At 37.9% G+C, this 13,193-nt stretch overlaps 1 protein-coding gene across 1 annotated transcript in view; it reads right to left on the bottom strand.

Annotated features, from left to right (window-relative positions):
* The window catches only part of LOC147176484 (low-density lipoprotein receptor class A domain-containing protein 3-like), a 62,849-nt gene that overhangs the window by 17,464 nt on the left and 32,192 nt on the right, over positions 1-13,193 (bottom strand). The window contains exon 4 of the mRNA XM_086074909.1: positions 12,158-12,292. Coding sequence (XP_085931035.1) covers positions 12,158-12,292 — 135 coding nt within the window. The remainder of the gene's footprint in view (positions 1-12,157; positions 12,293-13,193) is intronic.

The raw sequence follows: 13,193 nt of genomic DNA, 5'->3' as shown, positions 1-13,193 counted from the left end.
GGTACCCTAAAGCAACTTCCTAACCACACAACATAGAAACAATTATCCTTACAGGTCCTGCTAGAATAAACTCAGAGAAGAGACATTTTAGAGGAAAGGCTTCTGTTTTCAAATGTCTAAATATGTGATTCCCAACACTACTAAACATGGGTACATTTCAAATATAATTTCCATCATAAAATTCTAGCTCCCCAGTTTCTGCTCCCCTTTATTCTCATCCTAGTAAAAAAGTAGAGCAAGACCCCAGTGCCTATTCCACCATGTAATTGCTCTCTTTCAACGATCGGCCTGGTCATGCTGGAGAAAGAGAATGAAGCCCCCGAGTCTTTTATCAACGTTAAACAACAGAAGAACACCCACCATGTTGGTTTCTGCTACTCACATCCTCCCTCAGCTTCACAGGACAGGGATGACTGTCGAGTGGTAAGAAGTAGAGCTGTAGTAGCTGAGTAGTTTGTCATTTGTCCTTCTGGCATGAATTCACACAGAGCTAAGTGAGTGATTAATCCGTTTAATCACATTTATTTATTATTATAATTTTTTTAATCACATTGATTGAAAAAAATGTGATAAAAAAATGAGGCATCCTTGTTAATTTGTTTTTTGTGACACCCACATGCATGAAATGTTCTGACATTTTGCCCCAAGCTCAAAGAAGCAGCTATTCTAAATACCTATGGAAACAGATGGATGGATGGGACACAAACCTATTTTTGTATAATGTGCACAAAAATACATCTTTAACAAAGCTTCTATGAAGTAGATTAAAAAAATAAATAAATATATATATATATATATATATATATATATATGAAATGTGTCTGTCATCAGTCATAGCAATGTGGTCGATTCCTCTTTTTTGGTAGCCGTCATTTGGTCAGTTTTAGCCAGTTGATTACATTTGACATTCACTGCTATTCCATTTCCAATGTTCCATTCTACAGTCACGTTCATCTGTTTGTTCTCTGAGAATTTGAAATTATGCACATATATTCAAGAGCCGATCTGGCAGCACTATATTCATGCATACACACATCCATATAACATTACAATGTCTTCACCACGCAAACCCCAGATGAGTTAGAATACAAACATCAAACTGTGGCACACTGCAAGCGATTCAACTTTGGACCAAGTGGATTAATGATGCAGCTTCCGACAATGCAGCATCTGTGGCCTGAGGGAGCTGCACTGATAAAATGTTTGTATAAGTCACACAGTGGAAGCTTGGGCAAGGAAGATGATGCAATTACATGTACAGTATAAGAAACATACTGTAACTTGATATATGTCCTAATTTCCTATACGATATAGAACAAAGCAATTACCCAGAGTACTTACAGGCACTGCAACATCTTTTTTCCTTTTTATTTTGAATAACTTTTATTTTTTTTTTAAGAAATGTTGTTTGCTGTGTGCTGACAGTTTGAGTGTGATATTATTTACAACAAAGTTGACATTTTTTTCCAGTTTCCCCACTTTAAGATCATCAAACAAATGTTAATATTCAGGCCAGTAGACAAAGACAACCCAAGCAAACATAGCATGTCTTTTTGAAATTGTGACTTTACTAAGGGAAAAAAAATTCAAAGCTACCAGGCCCTGCTTGAAAAAGTACTTAAATATCATGAATTAGCTGTAGCTAATCAAATTTTTTGAAAAGCCAAATTGATTTTCACTTACCACACTCAAGTCAGATTACACCTAGACCTGTTCAGTCAAGAAATCACAAAAACAGAACCTGTCTGGCAAAATGATGTTGGTCAGAAGATGTTAAAAAGCTGCAACAAAATGCCACAACCCAAAGCAATTCAAAAACAGATGAGAAATATAGTAATGCACAGTGAGAGCTATTATCCACAAAGGAGGAAAACATGGAAGAAATTATGAACCTTCCAGGAGTGACTGCGATCCCACAAAAATAAATGAATGATTAAAAAAGGGGCAAAATTGGCACAAATGAACTTAAGTACAGTGACAACTCATCCAGCAGGTCATAAAGAAAATCACCGGCATCATCAAAAGTCAGACTTGAATCCAACTAAAATGCTGTGGGATGACCTTAAAAAGGTTGTTCATTCTTGAAACCTCTCCAGTGTTGCTGAATTAAAGCAATTATGATTTATGCAAAGAAGAGTGGGCCAAAATTTCCTCCAACAAGATGTGAAAGTCTCATTGCCAGTTATAGAAAAACCTTGATTTGAGTTGTTGCTGCTGAGAGTGGCCCAACCAATTATTAGGTTTCGATGGGAATTTTTTTTTCACAGTTTTGCTTAATAAATAAATAAAATAATAAATTCATTAAAATAATAATTCCTTAATAAATAACAATGCCATTTGAAAATAACATTTAATGTTTACTTGGGTTCTCTTTGTCTAATATTAAAATTTGTTTGATGATCTAAAAGATATATATTTCTAAAAATAAAACAATTTAATTGTCTTTGCTGAATATAAAATAAACAGCTATTCTGAATTTTTTAAATCACAGTACAGTACTACTTGCGCACACGCACAAAAAAAAAAAGAAGTAAAGGGAAGCATAGCTCCGCATTTTGATCCAATTTCTATGAATTTCAATGGAATAAGCTTCCCAGTAATCTGCCAGGGGAGTGTCTGTGTCTTTGTGACACTAGTAGCTATAAAGCATCACTCAAAACCTACCCCTGATCCCTCAGGAGTGAAACCACTTGCTATAGACATTCAGTCAGTGTGAGTGGTTGTGACAGAAATTGTCTTTTGCTCAGTAGGCAAAAGCAAAACAAAGAAACAGAACAGTTTATTATATGAAGGCAGAAGTGTACACTAAATCAACCATGCCTCGTGCCATTACATTACCTCATGAACAATATTGTTACTGGTGCAAGTTTTTATTTGAAAGTCAAAAAATATCCTGTATTTTAAAATGGTGTGTTAGAATGCATTGAAAAGAAAGCTTTGTACAGTATGTGATCATCTAGATCCTTTTTTGGCTATGAGTGTTTGTTAGCTTGGATTCAACTTATTGCTAGCGTCAGGCCCTCAATTGGTCAGTCCACACGTGTGTGCTATTTTTCTTTTCTTATTTTAAACAAATTACTCTACCAATCCAAAGCATTAAAATGGCTTACTCTCATAGATGATGAAAAAACAAACATCCTGTATTTTGGGTCTCCTGAAAAGTGATTGAGTTTGGATGTAAAAGGCTTCCGCTAGTCACCAGCAATATCCATGTTTCTAATCGATAAGATATTCACTTTGGTAGTTATTTCACATCAAAATCTATTTTTGAAAAACATTATTGCAGTTCAGTCACTCACTCAAATTGACTCAAAAACAGTGGTAGTCAAGGGACAAAAAATGGGAAAATGTTAGCTAAAGTGTCATTAAAGCAGGAACACTGTGCACAATAACTCTGAATCAAACTGTCTGCAGTAACCAGAACTGAGAGCTACAGCACGAGAAAGAGTCGGACCGACTCACAACGTCATTGTGTCGTGGTTAGGTGAGGTTGTAAAGACACATCGTGGCACAAATGCGGAATATGGAAATTAAATGCCGACACTGGCAGAAATTGCAAGGTTGACATTCCATGTTAGGAATAAACAATACAAACTGAGAAGATTTCTTTTGAGGCCGACAGAGGAGCCTCTAGTAATTACAATGAACTAGAAGCTTCAAGCTTGAAGCTTCAAAAGGGACCTTTGAATTGTAAAACCCGTTTTTTTCTTTAAATTTTCATACTTTATTTGTCACGCAATCTCACTATAGTGCCGCAACTTAAATCCAGTCATCCTTATCACTCAGTTGTCTCCTGCATTTTTACCATTTGTTCATTCCCCTTTCAGCAAATGCCACAATTTTTTTGCTTCCCTTCACATTTCTTTCTCTTTCATCTATTTTATATGATGACCCCTCATCCTGTTCTGTGTCCACCCTTGTGGTTCCGTCTTTCCACACACTGAATTCAGAAGGTTATACCTTTTCCTTCAATAGCTTTGTCACTTTCCTTAATTCCTCATCTCCATCAGCTTTTCTCTCGCTCTGAATCATTCTCTGGCTATTTTTTTCTTCTCCTCTATCCCTCCATCCTTTTTCACACATTTTACTTCAGCTCTTTTTCACCATCACCTTCATCAACCACCTTCTTTTATCATTTCCCTGATGAATACACAGTTTATACTCGTACATGGATGTGGAAATCTCCACATGCAGGTATGAATTATTTATCGCATTTACAATTGCTACGGTCTGTCAGCAACAACTTCAGCTAAATCGTTTTGCGGGTGAATGCACACTTACTGAATTGGCATGGAGCAGAAAATAACCTGGCCCATTACAACAAGAGATGACTGACACCTAATGCATCACTTAGGTGGGCTTCTGTTTATTGCTAAATGCTGCCCATTATTAAGGTCCACTGCCCCTAAAGAAGATTCATGTGGGGATTATGTGCTATTTCATTCTGGAATAGTTAATTTTCAGAACCCGGTAAATAATATGTATTATATTTGCTCCACAAATACTTTGCAAAGTATTTCATTATCGTTGGGCTAAAACCCTAAATGATTCACACACAGAATCTGTGAGCACTATATTAGGAAAATGTATGTCAACACATTTGCCACTGTTATTTACATTATTAATGCATGAGCTTATTTAGAAGTCATCTCTACAAAAATGCATAAATCAGGGTGCACGCTCCCTGTTCGCCACGTCGCCAATGATGAGGTGAAATGGGGAGTGGCGAGGTAAATATTCGCCACGCTCGCCACATTGGTGCGGCCAATTTGGTCAAAATTGCACTGGGGGAATATCGCTATACCATGCATAAGTGTCCATATAAAAAAATATATTAAAAAATGGCCGTATGTAAATTGATACAGTTATCCCACAGTCCTGGTAGTCAAAGCACGATATTCTAAAATACAATAAAAAAGTTGGTGTTCCGGATGGAGAGGAAGAGAGCTTTAGGATATCTTTACAATCGCACCCTTTTCATTGTGATTCTCCTTGCTGCTGTCACTCAGCCAATAAGTGTTTAGCAATGGGCCAAAAAGAGAGCCAAGCATCCATGTAGGACAAAAGCTTGCAATATTTACATTCTTGTTGTCATTGCGTTTCATTTCATTGTTAGCATCTTTTTGCAGTGTTCTCTTTGAACGCACGTCATGTGTTCAAAGCAAAAAGTGAAGCTTTTTTTTTCCATCTTGATAGCAGTGTTTATCGTGGGGAACAGTTTCAGACCCACCCGCAATAGTTGAACATCTGTGATATAGAGATATCACATACATTTTTTTTCAATAGGTTTACAGCTTCCACACACACTTCAAACACATTCAACTTATTAAAATTAACTATTTTTAAAGACGTGCTTGAACACATAAAAATGCAAGGATAAATTGTAAATAAAATAAAATATTGATTGATTGTCTCATACAAATGCTGATGATTTGGGAGGGTTAACTGCTGATTTTTGTTGGCATCGCTTATTGGCGGTTTATTCACACTTATTCAAGAATTGTTTTGAGGCAAAAAAAACAACAACCCCAAAGCAAAAACAAGATAATCATTGCATTTATAATGGCCATCAGTTACACAGAGATTTTCGCCATTGGTGTGCCTTTAAGAGCAGCATTAGTGTAATGATGGTGTCAGTCCCCATGACTCGGCTGCAAGCACACATGCACAATGACGTGCAAACACACTTACAACTAAAAGCCCACTCTCCTCGTGCAGCGCTAACCAAAAGCAACAGAGGAGCTTTTGTTCACAGTGGAATTTCTCAAGAAGTCTGTTGATGCCTGTCGTCACTTGACCAACCATCACCATGGCGACTGCATAGGTTGCGGAAGGAAAGGTTGTTGATTTACACAGACTTGACAAGTGACAGTTGAGTAACTGTTCCAAGGATGTGGGGCGATTCATGTGGACCTATTGCACTTTGGTGTGACCACAAACTATTCCAGCTATGACTTTAAGAACAAGCGCTCTAAAAAGATGACATTTGCAGCATTGGTTAGTCGGAGATTTAAAAGGAAGAAAATTGCACCTTTGTATTCCAACAGTGACACAAACGGCAAAACTATATATACAGTATATCATTTTGCATTACAATCCATATAGTAGCAATGTGGCCATCTTCCCTGTTCTGCAGATTCTATCAACACAGATTTGCAAACGCGCTTTTTAAAACCTTTTCAAGATTTTAAATCCGTTGGCAGTGGTGAGCTCCTGCGGTATTTGGCTCACACCAGACATTGGACTCCCACACCTCAGTCGACAGCCATTACATTCCCCTCCACCATTTCACACTCCTTCCCACATCTTTTCACTGTGCCAGCTTCACCAAAGAGTGCTGCTGATGAAGGACATTACTTGACCATTCCAGCACAACATGATTCTCCTCTACAAAAACTGCACAATTAACATTTTAATCTAATGAACCTATATTATTTGGAGCTGTACTCTGGTAGCATTCAGTGCGGGGGGAATGGCCGCATGAGATGCTATTATCAAGTTAAGGGATGCCATGAGTGAATAAAGTCTAGAGGTCGTTGAATTACTCTGACATTCTTTCCATACATCAGACTAACAACATATCAATGTCTAATTTACGGTCAGTGGTAATGAAGAGGTTGGAAATACTTCATGTTGTTAGCTGACATTCAGTGTATATACAGCCCCATTTCAATTTGCTTCGTCAAATGGCCGAGGTGTATGGATGGATTGTTGCAATCACGGTGCTTATGCAAAACAGCAGATAGATACAATACTGAAATAGGTTGTGTATAGCTCTTAAGCTGCAATCAAACAGAGCTTGAGATGAGCATTTCTCACCGTCCATATAAAGTCAATACAGTTTACGCGGATAGGGTGCAGAAGACGAATTTGACATGACGTAAGTGGGCCGAGCACTCGCAAACTCACTTATTTACCCATTCACTAGCATTTGTAGTAAGACAGCAATTAGCATTAGCCAACGTTTTAGCACAACCACGGGCCACCTGATTGACTAGCGATGTTATGTACAAACTTTATTTTTCTATCGGAAGAGAAGAAAGAGCCTATCCTCTTTTCTGTGTGAAGCATGCCCCCACCCCAGTATTTCCTTTATGAATAAACGGCCGTGATACACGCGTGGTGAAGATATATTTCGTGTTCAGTCTGAACGTAGCATTAAGGCTTAGATACACGAATCCGACATTGAGAGTCGTCGGAGAGCGTTGGGCCGACGGCATGCGGCGTCTGATCAGTGTATAAATTACAGTTGTAAAGTCGGATAGAGTTGGAATTTGTCATGGGGTTCCAGCAAATTCGACATGTTGAATCAACGTAGGGGCATTTGATCACTGTGATTGGCTGTTAGCTAGCGAATCAGCGCACGGGGCAGGAAGAGGAAGGTACGAACACGGATAAACAGTACAGATGGAAAGCCTGGACCGTTTTTCCCCCCGCTCATTTTGCGCATTGTCACCCTGCTGTACCCTCCGCATTTGAACGTACAATATCTGTCTGGACAGAAGATCGGGAAGATGACTTTGTCTCTTTGGTTCAAGAGAGACCGGCATTGTATGATGACTATGGCATGACATAGGGACGCAACTGGATATAGCAGGTAGGATTTACTTTGATATACGATATACGCCGGAGGATTTGAGTGATTTGACCTCTCAGTTGGAGTGCTTATACACATCAGGGTGTTATGACTGATAATGATGTTGCTGTAATGGAAGTGGTGATAACAGCTAAAACACTAAAAATAAAATGTACAGAAACAAGTTCAAGTAAGCAAAAATGTTCCCTTCCTGACACTTCCTTTTCATATTTGTGTCACTGCTGTCAGCACTGCAGCTTCTTCTGTTTTCCTCTGACACTTTCTCTGAGAATCAACAACCTAACACTTACAGCAATTACGCTGACGTTAGTGAAATGTATTAAACAGTCCAGGGTGTAGTTCACCTTTTACCCAAACTCAGCTGGAATAGGTTCAAGCTCACCTGCGACATTGAAATGGATGGGTGCTTCCCAGACCATCTATTTAGCACAAGGCAACACAAGGCTATGTGCCTTAAAAATTTACGAACAACTAATTAGGACAGATTTTACACGTTGCATGATTTACTGGGTATTATGCAAACAAAGGCTTCCTGAAAAACTGATTAAGCAGGAAACTTATGATGCCCTAATTCAATGTTCAATGGATTTTTATTGAAATCAGAGGGAAATTGTTTTCGGGGGGTGGATGCTATGGCACAGTATCACAAGCACTCTAAAAGACTGAGCGGGACAAATTAATGTTTACTGCAGTGTATGCACCAGAACCATTCTGTTACTTTTTTATTTTATTTTTGTTGTTGTATTTTTTCAATGTGCATTCAATTCCATTGTATGAACTTCAGCTGGAATTGATATTCACTGTAGGGCTGAGTGCCTGTATTTAATTTACATGTACAGTACATTTGAAGTGAAACCCATCCAACATGATAGGCTTACATTCATAAAACACAGGAAACATAACACACGTGCAAAAACCCAAACTGGATGTAACTAACTACACCAGCATCAATCCCCAGGCAGTGACAACACAAAAGTTGTGAAGTTGTTGTCAAAATTAATAAATTAAGCGACAACTAATCGATCAAATTAATCAACTATTTCAATGAACAAGTATTTTGTGCCATTGTTTAACTTAAAATTGTCCAAGTCCTCTGATTCCTGTCTCCTACCAGTAATTATTCTGGTTTATGTAGTTCTTCATGAAAGCAGACTGATTATGGCGTGTGTTTATTAATCAAACTAAAACATTTATTTTGACTTTGGAAAACAATGAGTAATACCAAACAAACAATAATAATTGATTAATTAACAGTAAACGGGGTAAATGTTTTTTGTAAAACACTTTAATGCAAAATGAAATTGTATCAGATTATTCAATTAATCAATGGAATAATAAATTCTGATAATATTCGATAATGAAAGGCCTTCACATAGGTAAATAATATGAATACAAATACAGCATTTACCACTACATTTAGTCAATGCTCAATCTCCTCCTCCATTGGTAATATTTTTTTTTTTTTTAATTTGTGCCATGTGTTTAGAACTCATGTATGTGATTTGTATGTGTTTGTGTTGTCTGCAGTCACCGGTGTGTATACAGTATATCACTCATCCATATAATTCAGTAAGTGCAAGTTAATGTGTTGGGTTAGGCTATATCCAACCTGTTAGTATATGCTGCAGTCACATTGGCAGATATCCAATTATATTGGATTTTTATCCACAAAAGGCCTGACTCCGAGGATATAAGACTGTGCGGTAATTTTTGTTTTTGCCATTATGACATACTGTAGGCAAAAAAATTTTTTTTAATTGAGTCACTTTCAACAACTGAAGACTGTTACGTGAGAAAATGCTTGATTCTCAAATCATATTTCTAATTGAAAACAGGTGCTTGGGAGTTTGTCATATGTTTAATCTTGGGCCCTCTGATCTTTGTTCACACTCATGCAAGCAACTCTGTTACTGCTGCTCCTTTCTGTTCAACGTCACTTCAAAAGGCAGCCAAGATGAAGACACCTTGAATAATAATTATTTTTAAACTAAGTTTGCTGTCTAATGTTTTAACATTGCCAATGTATGGGTTTTTTTGGTACATTTTGTAACCTACTTTTGTTTTCTTGCTTTGTTAACTGTTTGTCGATGCGTATTTCCTTGTGTGAAGCACATTGAGTTGCCTTGTGTATGAAATGTGCTATACAAATAAACTTGCTTTGCCTTGCCTTGAAATGACTTAATGTGACATTTCATCACTATTGCAATTTCCACTCATGTCATCACACAATCAAACACATTTTTTGTACTAATATGCGTGAATTGAGACTGATGTGAGCATTTTAAGGATTTTCCCCGCCATTTAATATGCAGGCTAAGTGTTTAACGTGCTTGTGTTCTTCTTAACACAGCCAGGGTCCCGTGTGACCAGCAGTTCTGTTTAAACAATCCCTTGCAGAAGCAACTTATGCAAGCATTCAGCCTTGACGACGAAGTGAGCAGATGGGGAAAGCAAAGAAGAGAGAATATTGAAAAACTACTTTTCATGTCATTTCTGTTTCTGGATTTTTTATGCTCAGCGTCAGGGTTTGACTTGAGACCGCGGCTGTTTTCACCCTTTTAAGTTTATCACAAAATGCAGACCTGTCTGCCTGCTTGTGTCTTTATTTACCTCCATCTTCCTGCATTGCTATTCATCACTACATGTGATGCCCTTTGTGTTATGTTTATGAGAAGCGTTTTCATGTGGAGCATTTTCTATTTCTCATCCTTGTTAAAGGCTTTTGATCCCACTCTCTCTATCTCCCTTTTCTGTAATTGTAATACTGCATTTTTGGAAGATTGCACACGGCGCTGCGCTTGTATCTCTCCGTCACTGCAAAATTAAATTACACATTACACAAACAAACAGAAAGAGTATCAGGCTGATGTGTTTGTGCCAACAAGTTCAAGACCACTCTAATAGAAAATTAAAACATTAAAGGTATAAAAGAATGGTGCAGTACTGTACCTAATTGTAACCTCTAGTGGGGATAGTCCTGCTGTAATCAAGTCACCTATGAGGGGCAGAGGGCTGACCGCTGGCTATCATTTCCATAAATAGAAACCCAATGTGGACATAGGGCAGCAAGTAGGGTGGGGAAAACGTGGACCGAAGTAAAGGTCGAGTAAGGGAAGTGTTGAAGGAAACGCAGTGCTCAGGTGGCTTATGGTGGATATTGCATACCTTATCTGTCACCTGCAGCTCTGTGCTCATTATAAAGTGTGTGCGTGTGCGTGTGTTTGTGTGACATACATGGATTCAAATTGCAGTGATGTAATAATTCACACAGCTCAAAGTAAAACTGATAATGTAAAAAAAAAAAGTTTCAAAGGTTAACACCACTCTGGAGATGTGGACTATACTGTGATACGCAAATTTGCAACATCCATTTATGCAGTAGCAAAATAGCAATGCACAATCCAAGATAATCTGCTCACCAACATAGCTACTACTACTACTACAAATGGAAAGCTGTTAGCAAATGACATTTAAAAAAAAAAAATCTATATTTTATGTTTGCATAACTGAACATCCCGTGAGCTCATCTTAAAGGCTTTCCTGTAATTTAGCAGACAATCAATGAAGTGAGAAGCTTAAAACCACCTTTCAGGAACATTAAAATATAAACCTTTTGCTTTCAATGATGCAGTTAGTGATCAGTAGCTTTTTATTCGTACTAATATCTTGGGGTAAAAAAAACAAAACTAAACTAAACTAAAAAGCAAAAAAGCAAGGTCAGGAAAAGGATCTCTACGTAGGTTTGACTTCTGCTGAACAACATTGAAGACATCTCAGGGACATAATAGGGGGAGATGTAACAGGATTACAGCCCCACTGGGTCAAATAAATGCTCCTTTTGCCCATCTCAGCATAAAATAAATGACTGTTATGTGCACTTTAGATGCTAGAGCGTTATTATTGAAGCCCATCAATCTATGTTATTCTTTTTTGTTCTTCTTTAATGACTTTACTCCCAATAGGAAAAAAACAAATCCCAGTGGGAGAGAAAAACTACAAAAGGATGGTCAGGATGACAGCGAGCAGGAAGTATCTGAACTTGCCTTGAAAGCTTGCCTAAAGTATTGACAGCCGTAGACAGCAGCTGCCTGTGTGACGTGAGGATGCTAGTTGTATCTGACAGAGAACAACATTTTGTGTACGAGAAGGATCACATTGATATTGCTGATATAAATATACTGGACAGTACACTGAGCGGCCTTTACAAAGATGATAATCTTCCCCCTGTCAGTGCCAAAACTCAGTCAAAACTGAATATAATTGTCTTTTGAAAGGGGAAAATAATTGATTCAGTTCTTGTATTAGACGCTTTGTTTTAACTTGCAGCTACTTTTTGACTGGTGCTAGTCAAATATGTCCTGGTGGCGCGCTTAAGATCAAGAAAGTTGTTGCTTTTGGTACAACAAGCTGTTTTTTGAAAACTACACAGAAAAAGAAAAGCCTTCTCTGTGTAAATCTTGGGAAACATTGAATGAATAGAAAGACAGAAAATATGTGTGTTGCTGAGAGCCTCTAAACTGGACTTATGGTGACATGAAGTTATCAGCGAGCTTGTCTTACCTGCTGTACTGAGGCAGAGCTCCTCGTCACTGTTATCCTGACAGTTGTCCTGGCCGTTACACAAAAAGCTGCGGTCTACACAGCGGCCGTTTCGACACTTGAAGCGGGCCTCAGAGCACACCAAGGGGTTACCTGCTGTAAATAAGAGAAGGAATACGATCTGTCAACAACCTGTGTAGACGTTTTGCTCTGACCTTTAACAACATGCTAAGGAACCTCAGCATCTTCCGCCAGGGCATTACTCAACTCACACAAGAACAAATGTACAGTATTGATAGTATGCTTAAATATATAACTTTAAAAAAAACTGTCACTAACCATTGCACAAAAACTACTTCATATTTTAGCAACTGTGAGGTTCAATTATTTTAACTGTCTGTTGTCATCCTGATGTAATGATGCAATAATTCTCAAATGACACCTTGTCCAGAATGTAGCTGCTCGACTGCAGATGAGAACTAAGAGTTAAGAATCATATTTATCCTGCTTTGGCTCACTGCACTTTATAAATAGGCTCAAAAATATTTTTGTTCACCAAAACCATGTAGCTCATGCTGCCTTTAAAACATTACATTCAAGGATTCACATATGTTGAATTCGCATAATGGGAGGCCAGTTCTGGTCCTGAGGACAGTCATGCCTGCATATTTAAAACTAAAACCTAGAGCTGCAATTCAAGGACAATTAGTCTACGCTACACACCCTTGCTTTCACCAGTTTTACTGGGTTTGTTCTGGTGGAACAGCTGCCAAAGTACCTTGGAATAACCTTTGGTGTGAATGTGGAGGATGAACTTAATTGAACTGATATAATGGAATTTTAAAAGAAAATGTTTATAGAAGACATCACATACTAAGATCTGGGGAATGCCATTAAAGGCAGCTCAAGTGATTTAAAACAGAAAGCATAGTTAAGTCAGGTCCATTACATCTCCCCAGAAGATGTTCAGTGGTTTCCCTAATTTTGTTGTGTCTGTCATTATCTACACCATAGACTGACAATACAGGCTTTCTGTTCTTTTTTTTCTTTTCCTTTC

Source organism: Leptonotus elevatus, chromosome 4 (genome assembly GCF_054856555.1).
Source record: "Leptonotus elevatus isolate MCC_2025b chromosome 4, RoL_Lele_1.0, whole genome shotgun sequence".
NCBI classification, from domain to species: Eukaryota; Metazoa; Chordata; class Actinopteri; order Syngnathiformes; family Syngnathidae; genus Leptonotus; species Leptonotus elevatus.
This window is presented reverse-complemented; position numbering and strand designations above follow the sequence as displayed.